General features: G+C 38.8%; 1 protein-coding gene across 12 annotated transcripts; it reads left to right on the top strand.

The window, feature by feature from the left end:
• Positions 1 to 22: 22 nt before the first annotated feature.
• Positions 23 to 26,687, top strand: INTS12 (integrator complex subunit 12). Of its 12 annotated transcripts, none has more exons than XM_075149688.1 (11): positions 4,749 to 5,108; positions 6,691 to 6,854; positions 8,877 to 9,029; positions 9,589 to 9,776; positions 13,627 to 13,786; positions 15,120 to 15,272; positions 17,172 to 17,564; positions 20,140 to 20,232; positions 20,431 to 20,505; positions 20,595 to 20,693; positions 20,781 to 21,008. In XM_075149688.1, the coding sequence occupies exons 2-11, from the start codon at positions 6,699 to 6,701 to the stop codon at positions 20,895 to 20,897; spliced, it is 1,587 nt and encodes a 528-aa protein (XP_075005789.1). In that variant the 5' UTR covers positions 4,749 to 5,108; positions 6,691 to 6,698; the 3' UTR covers positions 20,898 to 21,008. The 12 variants fall into 12 exon arrangements, with proteins under 12 accessions (XP_075005795.1, XP_075005794.1, XP_075005789.1 ...); XM_075149687.1 differs by having other exon boundaries at positions 4,749 to 5,482; XM_075149685.1 differs by having other exon boundaries at positions 4,749 to 5,531.
• Positions 26,688 to 26,738: the final 51 nt, after the last annotated feature.

Genomic DNA, 26,738 nt, shown 5'->3' with positions numbered 1-26,738 from the left:
GTTGCGCGGGGGGACTGGCGCGGCGGCGGACCCGGCTCCGGACCCGGCTCCGGGGGCTGGCGGCGGCTGACCCCGCACACCTTCCTCCTCCTCCTCCTCCTCCTCCTCCTTCTCCCTCCCCCCTCCCCCGGTAAGAGCGCGGCGGGCGGCTCCGCGGGGGCAGACAAGACTTCGCCGGGCCCCGGGAAGAGGGGGTTTGGGAGGAGGTAGAGGGGAGCCCAACACGCACGCTTGGTGGCCGTTACCCCCGGTCCTGGGGCGGGGCGAGCGTTGAGTCTCCCTGTGGCGCGGGGTGGGCCCGGGCGGAGCCGGGAGGCGGCCGTGTTGGCCCTGTGGGTGCTGGCGCCCCTGCTGCCGGCCTCTGCAGGGACGGTCCCTCCTGCGCACAGGGGCACGCCCGGTGCCATGGCCGTGAGGAAATCGGGCCAGGGCGGAGGCGGGTGCGGGAGGGTCCCGGAGCCTTGTTTCGGGCTCTGCCAGGGTGAGAGCCAGCCGCGCTGCCCTGCCTCAGGGCAGCGTGTCCGGCGGGTGGTTTCCAGCTAAGGGCGCTGAGCCGTGTGGAGCTGCCCCGCCTGCCCCCGGGCGGGAGGTGCCGCGTCCTGGCGTTTGACTTCGGTGTAAGCGGGCTGGGTTGTTAGCGCGGTAATGAAACGGGGCGGTTTGTGACAGGGACTGGCACGCGAAGAAGGCACTGGCCCGCGGGTGGGGACAGCAATTGGAAAGAAACAGACCAAGCAAATAGAGGTGATGTACGCGTAATACAGGGCACAGAAGTTTCAACCATAGTATAGGGTATTTTTGGATTAAAAGATGGTGGCATTTTATTCTCTTAAGCATTTTATTTTTGAAGAGTGACTTTCAGATGAGAGGCCTTTCCTTCGTTCTTAAAGGAAATGTCAGGGAGAAATTTGCAGCAAGTATGTTGCAAAGGACCGGGTCATGGCTTTGGTGTAACTAATTCAGAAATTCGGTTTTAACTAAAGTTTGGTTCTTCCACCAAGAAATCACCAGAAGGATGATATCTAGGGAATTTGTAAACCTGATAAATTCAGGTAGGTATTGAGTTAGGGAAAGGTGAAAACAATAATGGAGATATAATCAATTTACTGGTGAGTTAAACCAATGAGCAGTTACATCTGTTTAAACAGCATCTTCAGGTCCATTTTTGCAGAATATTGGAGCGTGGTGGTAGCAGGGATTAGCAAATCCCAATTGCGTAGGTATGATTATCTCCTTTACTTGAATAAATGTTTTTTATAAAACTGATTTTTGTGGCAACACAACTATTCGTGAGAACAAAAACATTTTGTAGAAAGGTAAGGGAGATCTAACAGGAAAAGGGCTTGATTAAACAGGGAACTCATGACAGAGCTCCAATGCAAAAAGAACGTATACAGGAGGTGGAAGTGGAGACACAGGCTACAAAGGAGGAATATAGAAATATTGCCCAGGCATGTGGGGATAGTGTTAGGAAAGCCAAAGCTAAGCTAGATTTGAAACTAGCAAGAGATGTCATTTATTAGGAAAAGGATTCACAAGGAAAATATGGTGCTGCTGCTGAGTGGGACAAGTGTGTAAGTGACAGCAGACACAGATAAGGGTGAGATAGTTGATGTCGTCTTTGTCTCAGACTTCAGCAATAAGGTCTCCCAGGCCTTTTGCCACAAGGCAGGGTTCAAGGAGAGGAGGATCTACAAGTTGTGGAAGAGGATTGAAGCAGGGGTTGTTTACCTGACAAGTCTGTGGGCCCAGGTGGACTGCATTCAAGGGCTGAGAGCTGACAGTGTCTTCACGAAGCTATTCTCTGTAGTCTTTGAAAGGCCATGAGATTGGGGGAGATCCTTGAAGACTGGAGAAAGGCAAATCTTATATTCATCTTCAAAAAGGGCAAGAAGGACAATCCAGAAAACTACAGGCTGGTCAGCCTCACCCCTTCCACTTGTGGAAAGATCATGGAGGAAGCCATTTGTAGGCATAAGAAGGAGCAGGTGGTGACTGGGGATAGCCAGCTTGGGATCTACCAAGGATAAATCGTGCCTGACCAACTGTCTTGTTCTCTGTGGCAAAATAACTAGATCTGAAGATGAAGGAGGAGTGTTGGATGTCATCTACCGTGGGCTTAGGGGGACCTAATGGAAGCCTTTGTATACCTGAGAGGAGATTATTGAGAAGATAGAGCCAGTCTTTTTAGTCAGGTGCACTGCAGGGGAACAAGAGACAGCACAAGTTGGAACTTCCAATTCCAAGTAAGGAAATGAGGACAGTTAGGCGTTGGGACAGGTTGCCCAGAAGGTTTGTCGCATTCCTGTCTTTGGAGGTTTTCACGATCCTGGGCAAGCTGGTCTGAATTCAGCGTTGACTTTGCTTTGAGCAGGAGGTTGCACAGGGTGACCACTTGGGGTCCTTTCCCAACTGAATGATTCAGTGATTCTTAAATAATGTACTGTTTGTGAGGAGTAGAAAACAGCAAATATAGGGCAATAGTGTAATCTTAGAAATTTTGGATAAACAGGTTGCTGTGATATTGATTGAAATATTAATTTAAAAGTACAGTATAAAATACGCTGTAGAATAGAATGTAAAATGAAGGATACCACTACTAGTAACTCCATAGCAGAAGATTTTACTCCAGTCTTCTAAAATTATTTGGAGAAGATGTCAAGTAAATAAGAACTGATTAATACAATTGTTTTGGTTAATACGGTTGTCCGGACTACTAAAGTGTGTGAGTTTTGAAATGTCCCTCGTGGGAGATAACTGCGAAATTATGTTGTCATGAATCAAGTCCTGATTAAGATACTAAAACAAAAACTGAAAATAGTTCAGTTTTTCCTGCTTTTAAGATTTTCCTTGATCTACTTTATTAAGACTTACATTAAATCTGAAAGTGATCTGGAAAAGGCATTATTGGTAAATAAGCAAAATCTGCCGCTGTCACAGTTATTAGATTAGTCAGGAAGAGAGAAAATCCTGATGAACAGAAGAATCCAAAAGGGGAAAAAAAAAAGGTGAATTGATATTATGGTGGTAAGTGAAATTAATTATTGATAAACACAGTGCAGGGCATTGGGAGGAATTTTGTGCTACTTATTCATGTTACTGGGTTTTAAGTTAACTGCTACAGATGTTTAAGGTACCTGAAAAGGATATGTGAGTGAAAGTCCTTTTAATCATCAGGGCCAGTGAAAAATAAAAGTATTGCTGAATTTATAAAGAATGGGTTTGATAATAGCATTGCAATGTAAATTGAAGGCGTGCACTTTCTTGGAAAAATATCTTCAGTTGTTTCAGAAAATAATAGAAATAGGAGTTCAGAAACAGGTGGATGAAAATATGGCCATATCTCAAAATGTAATGTAAGTAGATCCATTTAACGGAAAGTGATGATGAGTAAGATAATACATGTGTAGGCATGCAAAATAATAGCTGGCAAATAAATGAAAAGAAAGAGTCTCTTATACCCTGGAAGTCTAATAAGTCTATTAAATTGGAAGACTACATATTCTGTATAGTGCTCAATTAAGCTTGTACACTCAAGAAATGAGAAACTCAAAAAAATTCTTAGATGTTTTAAGGATAACAACCCACTAGTTAACATTTTTTATTCCCCCAGGGATTTAAACCACTTAGAGTAGTCTGCATTATGAGGTTACTCCATGACTGTCCATTGTAGGATTTTTAATATTATCTCACATACTTCAGAGAGTTTTGTTACCATATGTTTGGTCTTGTCTATCCATCATCAAACAGTTCTTACACATTAGTGAAGACGTGTCAGAGATCTAAGCTAAGAAAGGTGCTTTTAGGGCTGGACTAATGGGTTAATGCTTAGTTGCAAGAGGGCGCGCTTGAGTTCCTGTCCCTGCTCTGCAAGTTGCCTGCGTGTTCCCTTCAGTTACTGCTTCATGCAAAACCAGTTCTGCTCTGGGTTCAAGGTTTATAACACAGCCCTCTAATCTCACAGCTGCGTTATCAAACTGCTACACAAAGACAGTGTCATACTCACTTTTTTTCCTATTTCTTTTTCCTAAACAACATCTGTATTTTCCGTACAAAGATTCCACTTCAACAAGAAAGTCAAGGAGTGCTCGCGCAGAATAACCTATGGCATCATTGTTAGAACACTGTACTATTCTTGCTCCAAGACTATCAAGTTGCTAATGCTGACTTCGCCACCAGAGGAGCAGTTTATGAATGAAAACATGAATGAATGTAATTGGAGCTTAGCTTTATAAGTATCAAACCGCTGTTCTGATCTGTAAACATCTGGAAAAGGCCACTACCAAAAGCGATAATTTGCCTTTTAGATCAGACCAGTTATTGGTATTAGCCTGTTTGATAGTTGTGTTATTGTGGTCCAGTAAGGAGAGCATATTTATCAATTTACTTTTTTCAGATGATGCTGTTCTTAAGACAGCTATTAATGTGTTCATCTTTCCATTAAATATACTTATCTTCTTTAACTTGGAAGTAGTTTTTTTTAATTTGAAAATGTATGCCTAAACTGAGCATACTTGAACTTTAAGCTCACTTCCCTCCCTTCTCATGAGAAATTTCTTGTGATGTTAGTTATAAGTGCATTAGCATATGACATTATAATTTACCCTTGAGAACAGAGAAAGAATTGCTGCAATTTCATACGCAAATAAAAGAATAAATACAGAGCACCCTTTTGAAATTTGGATTTTAACAGTTCCTTTACAATGATGTCTTTAAAAAGCTAGAGCTAGAAATAAATCTGGGAAGTGTTACCTTCAGAAAGATGAAAATGGAATTAGTATGCTTACACTTGTTCTCTAAATACTCCAGGCATCCTGAATTGCCTGCTCATGACTGTTGAGGCTACCTGTTCCTTACATACGCAAGTATATATTCCTAGAAGAAGCCTCAGAAAAGAACTTAAAGGATTTTTTTTTTTTAACAGGAAATTATTCCGAATTTCTGAAATTGGTGTTTTAATTCTACTGTTTTCATTTAACAGAGGGTTTAGCAGAGTTCTAATTTAGGATTATATGGTACTGAAACTTGGAAGGCATATTCACAGAACAAAGAAATGGAAGAGAGAACCTACTCACAGAACTCAGGAGCAGCCTGAAAATTTATCAGAGGTAGATGCATAAAAAAAGAGGGTATGTGCTTCCATGCACATTGAATTCGCTTTTTGTAAACATCAGAGAGAGACTGAATTGTCTGGATGGGGCTTGCACTGCAGTCTCTGCTTGATCAGTGAAAAAGCAGAGTAACTGATGTGTAGTACTTACTAGAAGAAGTTCTGTGGCCACCGGAAAATGATTTGACAAGTAGCAAAGATTAAGGAGGAGAGAAGAGGCTCTTGAAGAGGATTCTTAACTCTCTGCTGGGTCCATTGATAAAATCCCTATGAAGTCTACTGTATGTCGAACTCCTTGATGATCTCGATTGAGCGATTCTCTGGTGTCTCGTGAAAGCTCAGCGTGAGATAAACGTTCCTGGAGACTTCTAGGCAAGTGTTGAGGGAGCATGCTGCCACTGCTGGCGTTTTGGCCAGAGAGGTAAAAGTTCACTGCCTTAAATATCAAAAGGAATTCATCAGACAAAACCTTGGAAGCTCCAGCTGAAAAAGCTGTCCAGGCAGTGCTTTTGAGCAGAACTGATGAAAGCCTTTTCAAGAATGTCTTCTAGATTACTGTATAAAAAAATAAAACGTCCTGATGTGTTTCAAATGAGGGATTGAAGGGATTATTAACAATATTACTTCTCATCCATTTTGGAAACGAACAGGAAACTTCCCTTCTTAAGTTATTAATTGTTAATTAGTGATTAAGTTAGAGAGCTATCTATCTTTGTAGGGACAATTTCTGATGTAAATGCAGTTCCTTAGAACTTTTGTTAAAGAAATTAACAGAGAAGGCTTCAGAGTGCAGGAATGTATTGCTATGAAGCAAACATATTTTTTTTAAATCCGTTCTAACCTTTTCCTCACTTCATTCCATTTACATTGACACTGTGGCATCTTAGAGCTCTGGATAGTTATTACTTGACATGAAAACCTAGACTATCACAAGGGGACTTGGATAAATCACAGTCTGAGTTATAAATTTTCTCACTGTTTCAGCTAAATTTAAAAATGGACAATATTTTTTTTCAGATTTTTAATATATACTAACTGTTTTATATCTCTTATGTTGTATGTTACAATGAGCTGTTCTTTTCAGAAGTTTCAAAAGTTAATTTTTCTACAAGTAAGAGATTTTTCTTTGTTATTCTTCAATGACCAATGAGATAGAAATCACTGTGTGTGCAAATAATGTTAAGGAGAAGGGTAGTAATTGCTTTTCATGAAGTTTACACTTATTTTGCATACTTTTCAATATTCTGTATATATGGAATATCAAGAATATGGAATAGTTGTTCCATTTACATAAATATGAAGAGTTTCTGAACATCAGATATGCCAAAGAACGAATTTGACATCATTTCAGATGTAAAGCCAAATTCAAATTCTGCAGCTCTGAGGTTCACAATCAGTCATCTTCTAATGATGATAATTAATTCACATATCATCCTTGCTGTGATTTAATATAATTTCATTTTACAAAAAAAAAAAATCTTCTGTGAGATAGCTAGCCACATGCTGTTTGAGTTATACTCCATATGAATAAAGTTGTCATTGTTTTTCTTTTCTTTTTTTTTTTTTTTCTTCCTCCAAAGACACCACTATGGCTGCTACAGTGAACTTGGAGCTTGATCCCATTTTTCTGAAAGCCCTGGGTTTCTTGCATTCAAAGAGTAAGGACTCTGCTGAAAAGCTGAAAGCGCTTCTTGATGAGTCTTTGGCCAGAGGAACTGACTCAAGCTATCGTCCATCTCAGAAGGTATTGATATTAGAGAGCATGGGTCATTTTTGTATGCCTTTTTAAAGCTGCTGCTATTCCTAGTTCGTCTTTTATAGCTGAAAAGTTACAAGAGAATCAGAAATTAAGGAAGAAGAAAAAGTAATTACGGAATGTTCATATTCATCATTCCCCTTTTATGCAACATAATCCGTTCGATTAATTGAAGTTAATGAAATAAAAAAATCTCTTTACCTTGTTGATGTACCAAGACCTGTAAAAGAGAGATTCAACACTACATTGCAAGTGTCATGACTTTGTAATAATACTTTTTGTATTCACTTTTATATCAGCTTTGGCATTTTTGTTTGTAAGCCATCATACACGCTATGTAAGGTGCACCCAAAATTATGTATTTCTCCAGTTACAATCAGAGCTAAAAGATCTTTAAAATGCAGATTACTTTTGCCACAGATAAATATGAAACAAAACAAGCTATTTACTATAAAGCTGGATCTCTTTTCTTGAAATTCTGTTGATGAAGTCATATGAGAATGAAAAACATCAAATGGTTCAAAGCAGAAATGATTTGCAGGCTGAAATCATTGCCATCCAATGGACAAACATTATTTTTCATATACTGAAAATCACTAAACACCTGCTAGAGAGAATATTTGAATCTGAGATTAGTGTATGGAAATAAACAAGGGGGGACATCCTCATATTGCTACGTATTGCCATATGGATAATGAGGTAGTGTTCTCCCCTAGGATGCCTGGAAGTCAGCCTGGTATGTTCTAATGATGGTCTGTATGCTGATAGATTAGTAATATTTCATTTCTACGTGTACGTGGTTCCGAATAACTGAAAAGCACAATTACTGCTACAGCATTACATCATGTTTGCACTTTGTGGTCTAACTCCTTTCTATTCAAATTGTTCATTCCCCAAAACCTAAACTGCAGTTCCCTCTGACACAGGTCTCAAAACTCCCAGGAGCCCTCTATGTCAGAGCTCAAAGAAGCATTGGTTTGTGGTTCAAAGAGGAAGCAGGGAGCTGAATAATAGTGCAAAGAGGCTTGGGAAGCCAATCCTAGTAACAGCTCGGCTGGTAGTCACCTCCCCTCAGGTGAGACTGAGGCTCAGGCCAGAGGAAGAAGTCTTTTGTTCTCCTCTTTTCAGTGTATCTCCAGTATCAGCTGGACTGCAAAACTCAGAAATGGAAAAAAGTACAAGAATTCCTTTCCTTGCATTCTCAGGCTGCAGGATTAATTTGTGGTTGACCATGAAATCCAAGAACAGAGTAAGGAGCACAGGATTACCACAGTCGGGCAGATGAGGAAATCCATTTCTGACTCTGGATGCAAGAGGAAGTCAGCAAACTTGGGGGGGCTGAAGCTCAAGGCTCAGGACCCATCCCAGTATACAGCAGAGAATTACTCCCTTCTTACTAAGCTGGGGGGGGTACCTTGCTCATGCACATTGCTGTGATTAATCACTCATTTACAGACTCGTTTGCTTATGATCCATTGCTGAAACTAATGCGTCATTAATAAGAGCTATTGATTTCTGTTGAGATCTAAATTTATTAATCTGATAGATGAATGTGGACTGAGATTGAGCGGAGGTCAATATTTTTCTCTCTAAGGGAATGAAGTATTGGTGTCTGGTGACATCAGACGTCAACTTATGTTTTGAGCTTATACTGAATTTTGTCCTCAGAACTATCTGAAAATTTGTGTTCATTGTCTCTTTGAATTTTAAAAGCAGAAAAGTTTTCCTTTTTTAATTAATGTTCCAAAGAGGACCTGTCTTTGGAAAAGGAGCACCTTTTCCTCTGAAAGGTGAGTGGTAAGGGGAGGTTTTAATAATTGACTGCAGCTTAAGCACACTAATTTGTCGATGTGATATGAAAATATTTAAGAAATGTTAAAAATAAAAGTGTATATATTGATGACCAATGTTGTATGACGTGTTGTTTGCCTATCCTGTTATCTAACTAATTGTCAACTAGGAAATAACTCAAGTGTAGGGTTTGCCTTCAATTTTTATTTCTGTTTTTAGGAAGTAGAGCAACCAAAAGTATCTGTTACCAAACCTATTTCCAGTAAGCAAGAACCTAAAGCTTCTTCTAGTTTGCCTTCTGGCAACAACAATGGCAAGTCCACTGCATCAGAAAAGGTGAAAAAAGAAACAGAAAAGAGATCTGCTGATAAAGTAAGTAATTTTTGTTCTCTAATGAAATAACTTTGTTAATAAACTTGAAGATGTTTTGGACTAAAGCTCTCCTTTTTACCCTGTGTAAGTCAACTCATCTAATTGTGCATAGCCTGTGAGCTGCATTATCCAATCATGTTGCCATTTAGGCAATCCAACACAAAGTCCTGTTATAATTATTCTGTGAATGTTTTCCCTGCTCATTGCAGGGGTGTTGGACTAGATGACCTTTAAAGGTCCCTTCCAGTCCAAACCGTTCTGTGATTCTATGTTTTAAATATCCTGATAATAAGAGGATACTAAAATGTAGCAAACTGAAATGTGGGATTCCCAAAGCTTTTTCAGGGATTTTGAGGTGAAGTACAAAAAGTGGACTTGAGCTTCTGGTTCATAAATAATTTGAAGAAAATATGTATTTAAGTAAAATGTGTTGTATGTATGCTGTGTAAAGTACATCATCTTATACTGCTAACCTAATTGTTCCAGTCATTTTCTCATTTTAATAATATCCATTAGCTTTTTGCATTTTCACATTCTCTGTGTTGTGTGTGTGTAACAGATAAAAGGGGATAGTGCTGAAGGAGCTGATACACCAAAGAAGCCCAGGCTAGAGAAGCAAGAGGCTCGTTCCTCTCCTATTACGGTTCAGACAAGCAAGGATTTATCCATGCCTGATTTATCTAGCTTTGAGGAAACCAGCGCTGATGACTTTGCTATGGAAATGGGATTAGCTTGTGTTGTTTGCAGGTAAGTCAACATTTCTTCATTGCAATTGTGTAGTTACCTTTTTTTTTTTTATTGTGTACTATTAAGTTAATGCTTCCTGTAGTTTTTATTCTGGAAATCACTTAAGCACATATCCAAAATTAATAATACATTTAAGCATCCTACATGAATAAGAATGGTTTCTTGAAAATGGAATCTTTAATGAGAAAACCAACTTTTCTTCTTCAGGAAAGGGCAAGTGAAAAATAATAAAACTAGACATGATGCAAAACCTATCATGATAAATACTGATTTGTAATTATTGGAAAACAAAATATTAACAGCTAACGATAAGCATTTTAAAAAAAATCAGTTCTCTTCTGAAAACATTTTTCATGGCATTATTATGAGATCTGTATGTGTTGCTTCTCTTTTCATAATCATTTCACATTAGTTTACACATAGCCATGTTTTTTCAGTTAACAGTGTAAATATATCTTGCAGTCAAGACAGGTTCTTTTTACTTTTCAGTAAGGGCTCTAAAATTGGATCTTAGTAACATTCTGCTAACAATATATTTAGTGTTAACAAAAGTATAAAATACGCTTTTGAATATCCACCCTGGGATCAAATCACTCAAATCAGGATTTGGTTTCACAGATGATTTACGACCTTGTAAGTCCCCACTGCTGCCAAAAGGAACAGTTTGGCTCTCCCAATTGTACCTCCTTCCCTGTCCTGTTTAGGGGGTATATTGCCTACACAGGTTTGTGATCAGCTGAATCAGCTTCTGGATCAGCTCTCCACTTGGGTTTTTCGGTAGGTTTAGGTTTCAGGCAGCTTAGTGAGTGCTTATGCTGGCACGTGTGTGGATGCAGGAATGTAGAGCCAGGACAGAGAGGAAGGTGGGACTGGCCTTTTGGTAGCGTTATATATTTTAGCTCAGCTTAAGCTAGTTGGGAAACTGTGTTTTATAACTTTGTTCTTCAGTCATTTCCGTCGTTCCTGTTGTGTAGATAAGGAGATGTCTCCAGTACATGGAGGATAAATTTCCATTGTTACAGCTAATTATACTGTTAACCAATTGTGAACTGATGAGATCTCGTCACGTTATTCCCATGTGTTAGCTCAAATGTTTAAGTTCTTATTATAGACATTGAAAAAGGAAGACAGTTAAAACATTTGAAGTATGAAATAAATATTTCAGTTTTACCTTTCTTCATGTAAATTCCATTTTTGCTGTCTGCTAAAGGGGCAAAGCCCTCTTCAGCAGTATGTTAAAATGCTAGTAAAAACAGTAGTATAAGTATTAATTTATTTGGCAGGAGGGGATAAAGAAAAGTTTTGTTTAGACAGTCTTGAGCTGCTGTGGATTATTAATTCTGCATCTTCCCTGGCAAAGGAAAACACGTTACAAGCATAATGAGAAATGCCTGCAAAGTAAAGAAAGAAAATGCAACTACTGTGCCTAGCGTGGCCAAGACTTTGCTTTGAAAAGCATAGGCCAGGTATGTGGTTCCATTAGCTGTTCCACAATCAATGTTTAACCTGGCTGCTGAAGGCGTTGCTTCTAGCTAATCATGGTCACAAATTCATAGTGCTCTTGCAAAAGATGCATCTATCCTGGCTAACTAAAATAGCTCTCATTAAGCTGATGCCAGAGGGAGGGAGAAGCACAGCAGGGAAAGAAACAACCCATTAGAGAGGGAATGGCAACAGTCACCCAACACTCAGGATTTGTTTTCATTTTATATGAAACCTGCTGGAACTGATGTCATGTGGTTCTCGATCTTCAGCTCACACCGTAAAGGGTGTTTTTCAGGGTACTCGTGCTTCAGGCTTTCTGAATCCAACACATTGGTTAGACAGTATTCCACTATTTACTGCTCAGCTTTCAACATATGGGCCCTTTTTGGGGTTGGTCATCATGAGCCGAAATAATAACATCCCACTACATGCGCAATACAAAAGCACTGGATACTCTGCAAAATAACTCAAATATGAATAGTATTTAGAAACTAACATCTTTTAATAACTCCATCAATTATTCAATCAATTATGAATGAAAACACCATGTCCAACTGCAGAGTAGGTGGGGTTCATAGCCAAAGGGTTTATATTTATATTGCTTAAGAAGACAAACTAACAAGAACTTAGCTGTGGGTTCACAAATGCAAAAGAGTGCATTTGAATATTAACTATTCCTTTTTTAGATGTAGAGACATTAAATGTTTGTTCAAGATTTGCTAAGTGTCAAATGTATTTTCGCAGTGATGAGAAGTATTGAACATTGGTGCCTGTGGTGGTTTTCTTCTTGTTCTTTTATAGCAAGTTAGGCATAAGGAGAGAGGGAGTATTAAAATAACTTCACCCTCTCCAATACATGCAGATGTTAGAAAAACAGGACTCACCAGTTATATGGCTCCTCAGTTATATGAAGAGGAAATACTACATGCAGTTTTCAGATGATATTGAACTCTGTCTCTCAAAAAAACCAAAAAATATATGTCTTTTAAAAAGCCTGGTTTTGAAAGAACAACCTTAATTTTTATGAATACTTTTTTGTTTGGTTAGTTTCTGAAGGTAAAAAATCATTTGGTTCATTTCTCATTTATCATGTAATTTAAAAATAAGTCTGGTTTAACTTGTTTCTGGGCATGAAGAGTTCATGTTTTTTTAATCAGTCTGGGATTGTTCCTTGTAATTTTAAAATAGGGTGAGTCTCCTCCCTTGAGACATGGGGTTGAAACATCACTGCTTTCTTCTGACCCAGTTTATTCAGGAATAACAAACAAAACAGCTTTTGAAATATCCTGCATCTAAAATAATGGACCCTGGAATTTCAGGAAGGTTTCTCCTTCTGTTTTTAACTAGCCCATTTAAAAGAGAAATATTTCTTAGAAAATGTTCTAGTATCCATATGGACAATACCTTCAGACTTCATTTTCCTGTTATATAAAGAAATAAGGTATTACCTTTCCCCACCCATCTACAAATAGAGTTTCCATGGTTACCTGGGTACCTGCTCCATGGGGATATGAGCAAAAGCAGCTTAGCAATTAAATAGCCTGATTTGTCATCTGAAGGAAGAAATCATTAGAAAAATGGTATTTGGCTAATTCACAGACATCCTCCCAGTCATGTGTATATCACTAATTTGTCATTTATACAGCGTGATTACTTTCACCAGAGGCCCATGCAAAATTAAGTCCTCATCACCAGCTTACATGTTTGCTTCAAGGCAGGACTGCACAGTTAATCTTCTCTATTCCGTCTTTCCATGATTCTGGTATTATCTTGAATTCCAAGAGTCTGTTTGTGTAGTAGGGACCAAAAGGATGGGTAATAAAACATCTTTAAAGTAGTATACAGCTTGGATGATGATGCTTTTAAATCCTGTAGCAGAAAGCACTTTTACAGGCTTGTCATTGAGAAATTATTTGTTCTTGAACTGTATTGCTCTATAGCTTGCAGCAAAATTATCCAAATGTAAACTAGGCCTTCATATGCTAATATAATGAGGAAGTCATAATTGGTATACAGTGAGGTATCCATAAAATGCCCAGGTGAAGCAAAGCAGGTGAGACTTACATTTCTAATATAAAGATCAAACAGGGAAATCAAAAGTGTCGTATACACATGTTTAATAGTATAGAAGTTTTAGATTTTCTTGAACAAAATTACCTTTAAAAAATAAAAAATTTCTAAAATATTTGTTAGGAAGAACTCATACAGGAAGAAAAGGAATATATTTCATTTGCCACAGGTAGAAAATATACGTGAAAGCAAAAATATTTTTAGTTTTTATCTTAAGCCTTGCAAAACTTGCAACAATTGGATAATCCTTTAAGTGGTTTCTCCCATAATCTGTTCTTAACTATTTGCTCTGCAGGCAAATGACAGTTATTTCTGGGAATCAGCTAGTGGAGTGTCAGGAGTGCCATAATCTCTACCACCAGGATTGCCATAAACCTCAAGTGACAGACAAGGAAGTGAATGATCCTCGACTTGTGTGGTATTGTGCCCGCTGTACCAGGCAGATGAAGAGAATGGTAGGAGTCAGGTTTTTGTACAAGCACTATTTGAATACAGCAGGCTATTTCCAATATGTGAGAGTATTTTATGGGTTGCAGAAATCTTTGGAAGCATGTTAGAGAACCATGTTTCTCAGCGGTGCTTCCCTTGCTGCAGTTCTGTTTTTTAATGTAGCATCTCAAAGAGTATTCTTTAATGCGCTTCTTAAACAAAGCTTTTTAAAAAGCACAAGTTGAGTGCAAGAAGAGTGAAATAGGATTATTTTCTACTTGGTAAGCAGCAGTTGAAAACTTTTTATTTCAAGCGATACTCAGTTTTTAGGACCTGTCTACCAAATAGCCCTACAGTTTAGCTTTCTTCTCAGCTTTGGACATGAATGGTTGTTTTCCCTGTAAGACAAGACTGCAAATTTCGGTCCAGATCTTAAGTGCTGAGTGTTCTCACGCTGGACAATAAGCTAAGGGTAGCACGCTCCAGGAAAAAATTCCTTTATTTTGATTGATCTGTGTGATAATTTCTTGACTAAACAGACTAATTATTCCTGATCCCACAGGAATCCCACTCACCTCATTATGAGAAACAAACATCAGAGTAAGAAAGCATCTTTGGGTGCATGAAACATTACCCATTAGTTCGCACAACTTTAGCTCTGACATTTTAAAATCAAACCCTTTTATACAGCAGAAAATGTGTTCTGTTTTGGAAGTGTTCTATGATAACTTAGCAAATTGTTATCTTGTTGAAATGGCTCTACTGAGAAATAAGAAAAAAAGGCAGTGTAAGATCCTGGCCTAGGAGTTATCATCACTGACTGAAATACATGATTATTCTGATGATCGTCAGGCCTTTGAACTCAGAGTTTGGTTGAGGTCAGTTATTGCACAGGATAGCCATTGCAGCCATTCAACATTTGCCTTCAATATGCCCTTTCCTTTTTTTGTTTCAGCATAAATTCTACCATTTTACCTGCAACTTCGTAGCAGATTCTTGCAGCTTGCATCCCCGTACTGTTGAATTATGCCCCTGTCTTCCTCAAGTTCACCTGTCTTTGCCTTATTTCTATGAAGGCCCAGTCCTTTCCTGTTCCCTAAGTGTCAACACCGCCACTCTTTCCACGCTGAAATAGCAAGTCCTATTCAGTATGCTTTTCGGCTGGACTCTGTCCCCAGTATCATACTCAGCACTACCTCCACATCCCTTATTATCTTATTTCTCAGGCACCGTTCAGCTTGAAATTGTAAAGGCTAGATTGTAATCTGATAACGCTCATTCTTTTTGTTAACAGTCAAAACAGTCAATGTTATGGGGCCCATAGCTAATTTAGGGTTTTTTTTCCTACCATTTATACAGGCTCAGAAGACACAAAAACCACCTCAAAAACCAGCTCCTGCAGTGGTTTTAGTTGCACCAACTGTGAAGGATCCCTTGGTCAAGAAGCCAGAAATTAAGTTAAAACCTGAGACCCCACCAACTTTTCTAGCATTCAAGAGAACAGAAGCCAAGGTAACGTAGTTTAAATTTTCCGGAGGGAGAGTTTACATTTCACTGGATAGATTATCATTTTTTCAATTAGACCAATCTTTTCTCACAAGAACCATGAATGAAAATAGTCTGCTACACTATGTGTACTGAGTAGTACCATACCATAGTGGTTTTGCATTAACACTAAGCGAGTAGGAAGAAAAGCCTCAATTCAACTGTAAGTCCCTAAAGCATCCAGCTCTTGACTGTGTTTTTATGTTACAAGGGAGAGAACAGAATTTGTTCTGTGGATTTTTTTTAATGATATTTCATACAAGTAGAAGTCCTCATATATGTGCGCTCGAAGCCCAGAAAGCCAATTGCATCCTGGGCTGCATCAGAAGAAGTGTGGCCAGCAGGTCGAGGGAGGTGATTCTCCCTCTCTACTTGGCTCTCGTGAGATCCCTCCTGGAGTACTGCGTTCAGCAGGCCAGGTTGGATGAGGCTTATAGCAACCTGATCTAGTGGAAGGTATCCCTGCTGACGGCGGGGGGCTTGGAACTAGATGATCTTTAAGGTCCCTTCCAATCCAAACCATTCTATGACTCTATGAGTTGTATAAAATATATGATTTGCTCTTTGTGGTCAAGTAACATATGCATATTTTGATAGTTAGAAGGCTTCTCCTCATGATAATAGGGAAATTCTAGCTGACTCTGTGAGATCTAATTTAGGAGGCTGCTGCTTCTTATATATGTTGCCTCATGTTTCTGTTTCTCCAATTTATTTAATAAATATTGTCACAAGTTGGTCAAAGGTGGTAAACCAGAAACAGTGTAATAAATAACATAGTCTAACAAAGCATGACCCTTGCCTAGGAAAACACATCTTTAACTCAGAATCAAAGGAATTATTCACGTACTCAAAGTTGTGTTTGCCTTTGCTCTGCCTGGATGCAAATCATCACAAGTAATATGATGGCTATTGCTCAAGCACTTGCACTTGTGAATAACTTTTTTCACCTCAGCAGAGTTATTTATATGCCTTAATGGGTTGTAAGAGTGAGGCCCAATTTCATCCAGCATCTTTACTGTTTAGAAACTGTCTGGATCTATTATAGAAGGGGTATTACTTGAAGAGAGGGTTTTAATTTCCATTTTGACTGCTGTTTGGTATAACTCAGGTTTAATAATTCAACATGTTTATTATCCCTATCTGAAAACTGGATATTATAGGGTTTAAGGTGTGGGAACTGCAGTTAATGTGTATAGCACTTTGCAGGCAAGGCGAACTTTGTTTGCAGGAGCTTTGTCTTTTGGAGTACCTGAATGGGAAGGCTACAGGAAAGAAGTCCAATAACCTTTTTTTTTTTTTTTTTTTTTTTTTAAAAAATTGTATCTATGGTACAGGCTGCAAAGAACCAAGAGGAGAGAAGGGAAGGAAAGGAAAAAGTTTAGACACTGCTACTTTGACCAAAAGACTGTAATAAATGCAATACTTAATTGCTCAGTGTCTGATTTTTGTCTGTGCATGTGTCATCTTGTTAAAAAGTGACACCAGGTAACGACAATAAACAATAAAAGGTGGTGGCTTGCCTCCCTTTTTTAAACTTCACAAATCTGGGCTTTTTGTAGTTACTTCAGTTAAACCATCTTTTAGAGTTTATGGGAGGATCACAATGCTACATGATAGCCTGCTAGCTGTATAGAAGAAACGGAAGAAAAGGTAATATTGGTTTTATGTGGCTGGGAAATTAAAAGTTATCTGTACCTGGCATCCTTTCCTTTTCTTGTTAATGCTTTTAACTGGAGTGACCAGTGATGAAATATTGTCCACTGGGTGTTCCTGGGAAAAGAACCGAAACAGAGGCTCGATCTATTCCTGCTGTGATGTGTTACATAAATAGATGCTACTATAATAAGAATGCTTTATTTATTTTAGACTTCGGCAGCAATTTCGGGGAACTCAGCCAGTACGAGTGTTTCCTCTTCAGCAACCAGTGGCCTTACAGGATGGGCTGCTTTTGCAGCCAAAACCTCCTCTGCCAATCCATCAACTGCCAAACTGGGATCAACAGCACAGAGCGCCAGTGGGAAACCTGCAGCTTCTTCAAATAACCAGAAACCTGTGGGTTTGTCAGGGCTGGCAACTTCCAAAACAGGACTAGGGTCAAAAATAGCTTCTGCCAACAACAGCACAAACCCTGTTCAGCTGAAACCTCCTCCACCTCTGACGCTGGGGAAAACCACTCTTAGCCGTTCGGTAAGCAGCGACAATGTCAGCAAAGTAGGTCTTCCTAGTCCCAGCAGTACTGCGCCGAGCACCAGCAGCCAGGCGAGCAGTGGGAATGGCAACAGTGGGACTGCGGGTAACAGTGGGGGCAGCGCAAGCAAAACCACGGCAGATACTGGTAATCAGTCAACCTCCCTAAAAGGCCCGACTTCTCAGGAATCTCAGCTCAATGCTATGAAAAGATTACAAATGGTCAAGAAGAAGGCTGCTCAAAAGAAACTCAAGAAGTAGTATGGCTGCTTGCTAATCTTGTTGGTTGTGTTCTGTGAAACAGCAGCGTTGGTGTTTTTCTTAAAGAAAATACCCCAGTTACTGGACTGAAACAGTAGTTAAATCAGGGAAGCCCAAAGCCTGTGTTATACAGGAGGTCAAACTTTGATAATCCTAGTATTCCTTCTGACTTTGCAAATCTATGAATTTAATATGTTGGAGGAATTCCCTATTATATGCTCCTGTTTTTTAGCTCAAAGCACTGAAACTTGAAATTGTGGAAGTTGGGTATTTTGGCGTATAAAAAAACAGATTTATGTGGACACTTAATAAATGGAACTTGCTGAAACTGTCGTTCTTAAACTTTATTAATAAAAGTATTATTAATCTGGGAAATCATTGCTGCTTTTTTTTCACCCTATTTTCCAATACTTAAAATGCTTCGCCTGTTCAGAGTTGTCTATATTGTGCAGAGTTAATGAAGTTTATCCCAACTTATACAGTTCCTTAGGGGAAAAAATACATTTTCTTTTAAACAATTTCAAAAATTAACTGTTAAACAACATATTTTATTTAAAATGAGAATTTTAAGTGGCCTATTTTGTTTTTATACAGTGGGAAACTTCATGGGTCATGATCATGTCGTCGTTGTTGTAATTCTCTGAGGGAGTAGAAAAGAGTGTTGGCAGAGGATAAATGGCCCCTAAACTGTAAAAAGATCAGAAGAGAGCCAAGACAGTATTTTCAAGCTTTCTTAATCTGTAAAGAACCTTAATATTGTCCTGTTGAATATGAATGGAAAATAAGTGGTAGGCAGCGTATATTTTAATTAAAAGCACAGTCCGATTGAACCGCATTGTTTTGATGATGTGAGAGAGGGAAAAAGAAAAGAAAATGAAGGGAATTGTCTTAGGTGTCAGTAAGTTAGCTTCCTTTCTGGCACGTGTGAAACACATAAGACTTTTTGATCACCTAAGTATTCCATGCTGTTAAGTATTGCTGTAAAATCCACAAACCTTGCATGTGTCAAAATAGTATTGCCTGCCAACCTATCTCGGAAAATGAAGCCTCTAGTCTCTTAACTGTTCTACCGTAGCTTGTATGATTATTATTTAAAATTACTGCTTTCTTATACAAGGAAGTAGCAAAGGCAGAAATCTCTTTAGTAGTTAGTGGCAGTGTTGGTAGATAAAAACCCTTTTCTAGCCCTATTAGCTAGTTTCTAATGGGGGGGAGGGTGGGAGAGAAGGGTTTGTTGCTTTTTTAAAAATATGTCTATTACAGAGCTTTGAAATCAGTTGGAAAACCTTTTCCAGCAATTTCTGTAGGAGACAGAAACAGAAGTAGATGTATACAAGTGCATGTCTTCCTTCATGACACTCAAAGTAGCAAATGGATTGTGTATATTCTAGAAGTTCAATTCCTTTCCCCTTCCCCTGAGTGATTTGTATTTCAGAAGGAAGACTCTGCTAGTGCATGCTTTCCCAAATCTGCTGGAAGACCCTGTATTTGAATTTACTAGCAAGTGTTACCGAGCTTCTTCTAACTGGGTATTGGCATTGGATCTTTCAAGGCTTATATGTAGATGGGTTTAAGCCTGGGGAGAAGGGTTGGATTTCCAGATGCAATTTGGAGAGAAGGGCCAGGGCATGTTGAGAGTCTTAAGCTTATAGAAAGTTAATTCTAATCTCCTGGCTGCAAAAACATTCACAAAGAAATGCTAGGAGACAGGCCTTACCCAGCTGTATTATGGTACCTATTTTATCCCTTGAGTTGTAATTAGACAGAGGAAAAACTACAAACCACCACACCAGTTCTGATGTTGCGTGTCGCGTTCGTATTAATCTAAGACCCGTGGCAGGCTCCCTATTTGAGTTTCAGGTTGGATAGCCTGTCAACAGCGTCTGAAGGTGCAAGGGCCAGAGTCTGGAACTTGGGAGGCCAAGTATTGGGATCCATGTAACCCGGGAATGGGGATCCTAATATGCCACTTGTCCCTCCCATAACATTGTTTGATTTGGGCAGGGGGCAGATATATTCCGAAACCTTCCTTTCTCCTCAACTCACAGACTTCCTTTTTTCTCCTCCACTAGTTCCTTTGTGGATTTGCAAGTATCTGAAATAGTGATACAACGTGTGTTAGCTGTTAAAATAGGTCAAAAATATTTGTAATAGCATAGATTTTTCAAATAGAAAAGATTGCTCAGAGATCTGAATATATTTCTTTACCCCTTTGTGAAAATAAGGGTTCATATTTTGCTTTCATAAAGAATAATGAAAAAAATTGGTTTTTTAACTGTGCATAGGAGTTTTCCTGTTACACTGAGTGACGTATTCCGCACAACTTTCATAGAACTCTCATATCTGTGTTTACATATCTGTGTTTCGTTGTTATGTACTGTCTCAGTTCCAGGAGCAAATTAAGCAGATGCCACGGGATTATTGCAAGAGAGAAGCTTTGCCAGGGCAGAGTTGCATCCAGACATCGGCAGCGTCCAAGGTGACTTGTATCCTAGCAGCATCTTGGGTCCTCTGCCTGACAGCTAATAATTTTACAAACTTGAAGCGGGGGTGTGGGGGGGGAGCAGGGAGGAAGAGGAATTTGTCTCAGTGTGTGGGTATTGTTCAAGGTGAATATGTTAAATTCCCACTTCCAGGGCCTTGGGTGGGATCAGCTTTGTCTCTCTTTATTTTGCAGAAGACTATACCCCTCCACCCCGCCCCCCAGCCCCAGCACGGTCTTGCGCTTAGCCCAGCTGCTGTTACAAAGGAGGTTTGTAGGCACTGTGACTGCCTCTCGGGAGCTTCCTGCGGAGGCATTTGTGGCTTTTTCCTGTCTTACACCCACAAGCCTCCCTTCAGCTATTTCTGCGTATCCTGCTGGATTCTGTTACACTCCTTCAAACCTGTCCCAGCCACACACAGGTTACACTGAATGCTTTACCACCGCGACTAAGACAGGTAGTTGAGAAAGTATGAGGTCTTCCAGCTCTCCACTCGCGCCCCTGAGCTGTTCTTCACAGCTTGTGCTCCCTCTCTTCATCCCAGCTGCTCCAGGTTTTGTTCGGCTCTCAAGAACTGGCTCAGGCTGAGCACTCGAAAAGGATCTCGAGTCTTGCTGTCTGTGACCAGCACTTAGCAATCCTCTCTCCATTCCTTCTGTGATGAGGGGAGCATGTCTAAACATGAAAACATCTCAGACTTTCATAGATAGGTGAAAGCTACAGCTTTTCTTAACCATCCTGTGTTTTAAGTATGTGTAAAGCTGATACATGCAGCTATTTCTCACACCTCTTTTCCCTTCTCCACAATTAAGATTTAGGCTAACATTCCTTATATCCAAAGGAATAGTTTCATTTACTCAGGATTGCCTTAGCTACCTGGAGAATTTGCATACTTCTTCAACTATTATTTCCTGTGGAGGAAAAAACGAAAGGCTTTGTCTTTGTAGTGCCTGCAGCTTCCAGGGCAATTTAAAAATAACAGCATGAGGAGGAGGAATCCAGAACTTTTATTGCTTTTCGATCAGTCTATCCTTCTTCCTCTCCAGCACAGAAGGTTTTTAATGGTGGTATAGTAGGAAAAGACACTGAAGCAGTTTCCATTAGCAAACAGAAGGCATATTTTCTTCCTAAATGTTAATCTACGTTGAATGTTGCCAACGCTATGAAGTAGTGTGTGAAGATGGATTCTTTTAATGGCTGGAGTGCTGCTATGTAAAGTGTTTGCTCTGGTAGTAAAACCTGCTCCCACAGGAAGGTTCAAGGTGCTAGCTGCCTCTGTCTTGCCTCTCAATATACATATAGTTTTGCTTGTGAGAGTTCAGGAGCTTACATCTGAACTGTGCAGATTACTTTAGGTACCACGTATGGGGTGAACAGAGGCAGAAAAAAATGGTCTTTGTTTTTAAATTGTGGTAGCTAGTGCCATTTAAAATACCTCTGAGACCCGATTCAAGTGTATCCTGATGTTTTTACATCTATAACTCTGGCATGGGTTGATTGTAGGTTATCTCCTATTTGTTTAGAATAACATAACTTATGCTATACCTTTTATACATGCTTGTCTTTTCCTTCTAATAAGGCCAAGTCTAGCTGGACTTGCTGATATTTTGTATTAGCAAAATCTGCAATAGAGCTGCAATTTGTATCATCAAAAGACTTTCTTCCACTGTAACTTTCCCAGCTCCCTAAATGAAATATAAAGTCTCCTTCTGTTGGTATAAAAACGTCAGTTAGGATTGTGATTCTTTCAAGTGTTATATCAGGAAGGATTTATAGCATAGACCTGGTCTTTTAAATCAGATGTTTAGCTTGAATATGTAAGATAGGCACTGCTGAAAAACAGAGTAGATTGAAGGGAGCAGTTGCTTTCTGCTTTGAAGTTATAGTTAGGATGGAATTAACAACTGTATTTTCAGGAAAGGAGTCTGTTCTACAGGATTGTTTGACTGAATTTGCACGTCAGGCTGAGGAATCTGGTGTAGGGCAGAAAGAAGGAAGGCTCTTCTGAATTTTGAGAAGCATACCTCATATTTAGAAAAAATAACTGGAAAATAGTCCTGTGATTTTTCTATCCCAAATAGTCCCCCCATTTTTCTATCTATGCTCTGTGATATACTATAAAAATAGCTAATTGACTTTCCTTATCCATTTTATAAATTGGTATGGTAATATTTTACTTCCACTTAAATATGATGTTTTTTCATAGATGCCCAACTTCTGATACCCTTAGTAATGTGAAATGACAGGTTACTCTGGTTCCATGAGTGCTCCTTCTGGCCGTTCTAAGGGATGCTGGTGATATCTGGGTCTAAGAGGAAAGATCTAACACAAAGTTCTGTAATTTAATTTAGTAACACAAGCTTTTATTTATTGCAACTCATGACAGACCTCTGGCTGGATATAGCAGTAAATAATGGTCACGACCTCAGGAGCAGCTAGAAAAGAACAGAACTAAGCTGACATTTGGAAACTTGAAGTGTATTTTGAAACTTGCTTAGTATTTTGATAGTGTTTGACGAGTTCTAATATATTGATAGATAAGCTAGGATGCATACTAGAAATGCAGCATTTTATCTGAGGCATCTATTTCCTCTCCTCTGCTAATTTTGCGGTGATGCTTTTAATAGTTCACAACAGAAGGCAGATCTTGGATAGCATATAGAGGTCTCTGCTTCTGGAAAAAGTCTTGTTTAGAAAAAAAGAAGAAACATATCTTTACAAAAATAGATTTTTATTATTACAATAATTTAAAAGAAGATTTTTTTCACCATTTCTGAACAAACAATATTGTAAAAGGAATTATCAGTAATAGATCTACAGGCACAAGGATTGTTATGGCCGTGTTTCCTATTGCAGGTGTTAGGTCCGCTTCACATATCTGCATTTTTACAAGCTATCTTAAATTTCCGCAAAAGTATACCTTAGTGTTTGAAGGAGGTAATTACTCAGTGAAGCTTCCTAAGATGAAAAGTCAGAAGGAATAATTCTTCTGTCTGTGTTTGCATTGAAAAGGTGAATCCTTACTTAAGGTTCACAAGCACCATCCAAGCAGAGGGAAGATGGTGAAGCACACAGGTGCCAGAGGTCAGAGCCAGAGACTCTGTGCTGTTCATTGGCTTGGACATTTTCTGGGTTACGGGTTATCAATGGCAACACTTAAAAATATTCCCTGAATGGAGAAGCACTTCAGTTTGAGTGGACCCAATCTTGAAAGTACTTGTACATGCTTATTGTCACAATGGTTCAAGTAAGTAAAACGCGCATTTGAATAAATGCAAGATCGGTCCATTAAACTGCAGCCTGTCCCTGCTTTAATCAAAATAAATTAGTCTTGTCATTAATCAGAATGGTAAAACTCTTAGAATACTGTAACCTTCTCTACATTAAAGAAACAGCTGCAAAAACATTGCATATTCTTAGGAGCTTCAGGAGCCCTAACATAGTTCAGTTTCTAGTATTTAAAGCACTATGTAATAAAAATGTGTCTGAGCAAGTCTTATATGAATCGTTGTAAATCTCCTTAATGTAGGAAGGCTTTAGATTCAAAGAGCGTCTCTTAATTTTTGGCAATTGTAGTTTGCATTCATCTGTTTTAAACAAAAATAAAAGTTTGCAACAGATCTGTAAGATCAAATGATAACAGCTAAAACTTTGAATTTCTGAAATGAAGTAAACCAATCCACCTGGGTACCCAATAAAGTACTTTTTCTGGATCCCAAGTTACAAGGCTATAATAAAGTCATATAAATTATCCCACAATATAAAAATTATTATAGGTCCTAACCCTACACTGGGATTTCATATGGCCTACTAGGAGCTCCCAAGTCCCTCAGAAGTTCAATGAAATGTAGGTGGCCAGCTCCAGTATATTTCATCCTTCATTCTTTGCTTACTTCATGATACCTAGTGAATATTTTGGAGAGCAGCATTTGAGTACACTTTGAGACACCTTCACAGAGCCTGATTTTTCATGGGGAATGTACCTAACACTCAAAATCAGAGCTCTCCCTATGACTCAAGCTGAGTTCTCAGAGCTAAGACTTCAGAAATCTTTTTTTTCCTGACTCTTGCCCTTAATTAATTTCACGGTCTGAAATACAAAACTTCATCATTGTGCTTAAATGACTGCATTAAGCCTATTAAGTACAATTCAGTCATTTCTAAAACTGTTTCAACTATTGCAAAGTATAGATCATCTCCAAATAAAATATTCTAAATTGTAAGACATACTGAAAAGCTTCTTGTGTGCATCTTCCCCATAATCTTAAAATATAAAAACGAAAGCAGTGCAAGCTTAGTAGGGGAGAGTCTGTCAGTCCATTCTGATATAGTCAGTCCAAGCTGATATTCCCTCTCCAAAGCTGTATTTTCTTCATTTAACTAAAGGCAAAGTTTTCCATAAAAACAGAACATCCATTAATAAAATGAATGAGAATCTTTTTTGCTTGCTACGGAAACAGCAAGATTTAAGTGTATGAGGTGATGTACAGTTAGGCAAAATAATGCATTATCTATTATTACTGCTCATTGGATTGCAGTAGTTCACAGAGTTTCACATATCAGTTTCTGGATGTCCATCTCGGAGAACTCGAAAAGTTTCTCTATCATATGATTTAATCCAGCACAAATTGCAGGTTCTCATCTCTGTGATGCACTGCATTCATCTTCTGAGCAAGACTGAGAACTTTCTTTTTTAGGAAAATAATATGAAAATTTGGGACACTATAGAAAATGAAACTAGGTTCATTAGTGTAGCAAAAACTATTGTTTGCATCGACTGCCCTAACTTTTCTCATCCTTTCTTTGCTGACAGGTTATCTCCTATTACATCTTGCTAAGGGTTTTGAATCATTTCATCTTCATACCTCACACTTCAGCTATAGGAAGTAGAAACTTACACAAAAGCTTTAGAACAATTTCTGTATACCCTTGATCAGCAACACACACCCCCCTTAATTTTAATAGTGTTGTCATTTTAATGGTCAGTCAGTAATAATCAATTATGCAGCAATACAGAAAATACCTGGCAGGAGTTTACCTTCAATCACGCTATCTGCTGCAGGCATAGTCACTTTTTTGTTTCCTTTTTGCAATGCACAAGAAGGTCCTCAGTTATCACTAGAGGACCTAGGCATTGCTGTATTGAAATAAATTGTGATGAACACTCAGTCATCGATGGTAATAGCAACGAGATGTTGTTATATCACTATTCAGTCTAGCTCAAGTGTAGGGCACCAGCCTGACCTAAGGATCACTGTAGTCAGTAACCCTAAAGCAATGCCACTTGACATTCACATCCTTCCTTGGGATATTTTGTTTTCTATGCTCGTTGAGGATGCAATGTGAACTATATTAACTTGTTAAAACATCCTCAACTGTTTTGAAGATACTTCAGCAAAATACAGGGCTGTTGACTCTGAATTCTGCAAACAGTGAATCAGCTCATCGATACATTCCTCACTGTTGAATCTAACATCAGATACTTTGATGATTTTTTGCTTTTCTGGAAGAGAAATGTTGATGTATCTTAAGTCCTAGCTTATTCACTAGACATGATCCCTATATCTGACCTAAGGAATCAGATAGGCAGTAAATATTTTTTGAAAGGCACTGCTTGACTTTTTTTTTAAATCTTACTAAATTTCCCAAGTCTAATAACACAGGTTTCATTTCACTACACAGATCTTGCACTATAAAGCAGTTAGAGTGGAGACATATGGAATTTCAAACCTGGGGCATTTTCGTATTGCTACAAACTGTTTCCTACCATATGAAGTAGTTGTGTAATTCTTTTGAAAATTATAACTTCTTTATTTCATAGTACCCGTTTCTTGTGCCTCCTCTTTCCCTCCCCCTGTTTCCATATTTAACTAAACATACCTTCTTCCCTGGGACCAGCTACAGGTACCACCACATTTGTATGTTTGAAGTTGAAATGTTTCCTACAAAAATGAAACCCTTTTTCTTTTCCCACTCCAATAATCTCCACTGAGAAAAAGGTTCATTACAAAAGTGATTGAGGATAAAAACAGACAACCAAAAAGTTTTAAGATGTGTTTATGTTCACTGAGAGAGCGGTTCAGGAACAATTCAGCCTGAACTACAGCATCCCTGAAGACTGAATTTGTCCTTTTTCAAGGCTAATATTCTCTTTATCTTGAATATTATTTTCTAAATATCACGGAAGAAAAACATAATTTTAGCTGTGACTTGTACTTCTAGGTTGCCTTTTGACGTAGGACGCTTTGACAAAAGACAAAATTATGGGGTAATAGAAAAGCAAGCTCTTCAGGATGTTAATCAGAATCAGTCTTCTTGTTAAATGTTTTCTCCCTCAGGTCTTGACAAGGTGATGGCTTTTGGAGGATGGAGGTTCTCAGTATCATCTGTCTGCTGTACCAGATACCATGGCTTCTGTCAATCACCTGTGAGTTTGCCTTGCTTGCTGCAAACTGTAATAGATGATTATTCTGTCTACTTCAGAGAAACTGGCTCAATGGGT

Source organism: Calonectris borealis, chromosome 4 (genome assembly GCF_964195595.1).
Source record: "Calonectris borealis chromosome 4, bCalBor7.hap1.2, whole genome shotgun sequence".
In the NCBI taxonomy this organism is placed as follows: Eukaryota; Metazoa; Chordata; class Aves; order Procellariiformes; family Procellariidae; genus Calonectris; species Calonectris borealis.
The sequence above is the reverse complement of the archived record's forward strand: the minus strand, read 5'-3'. Positions and strand labels throughout refer to the sequence as shown.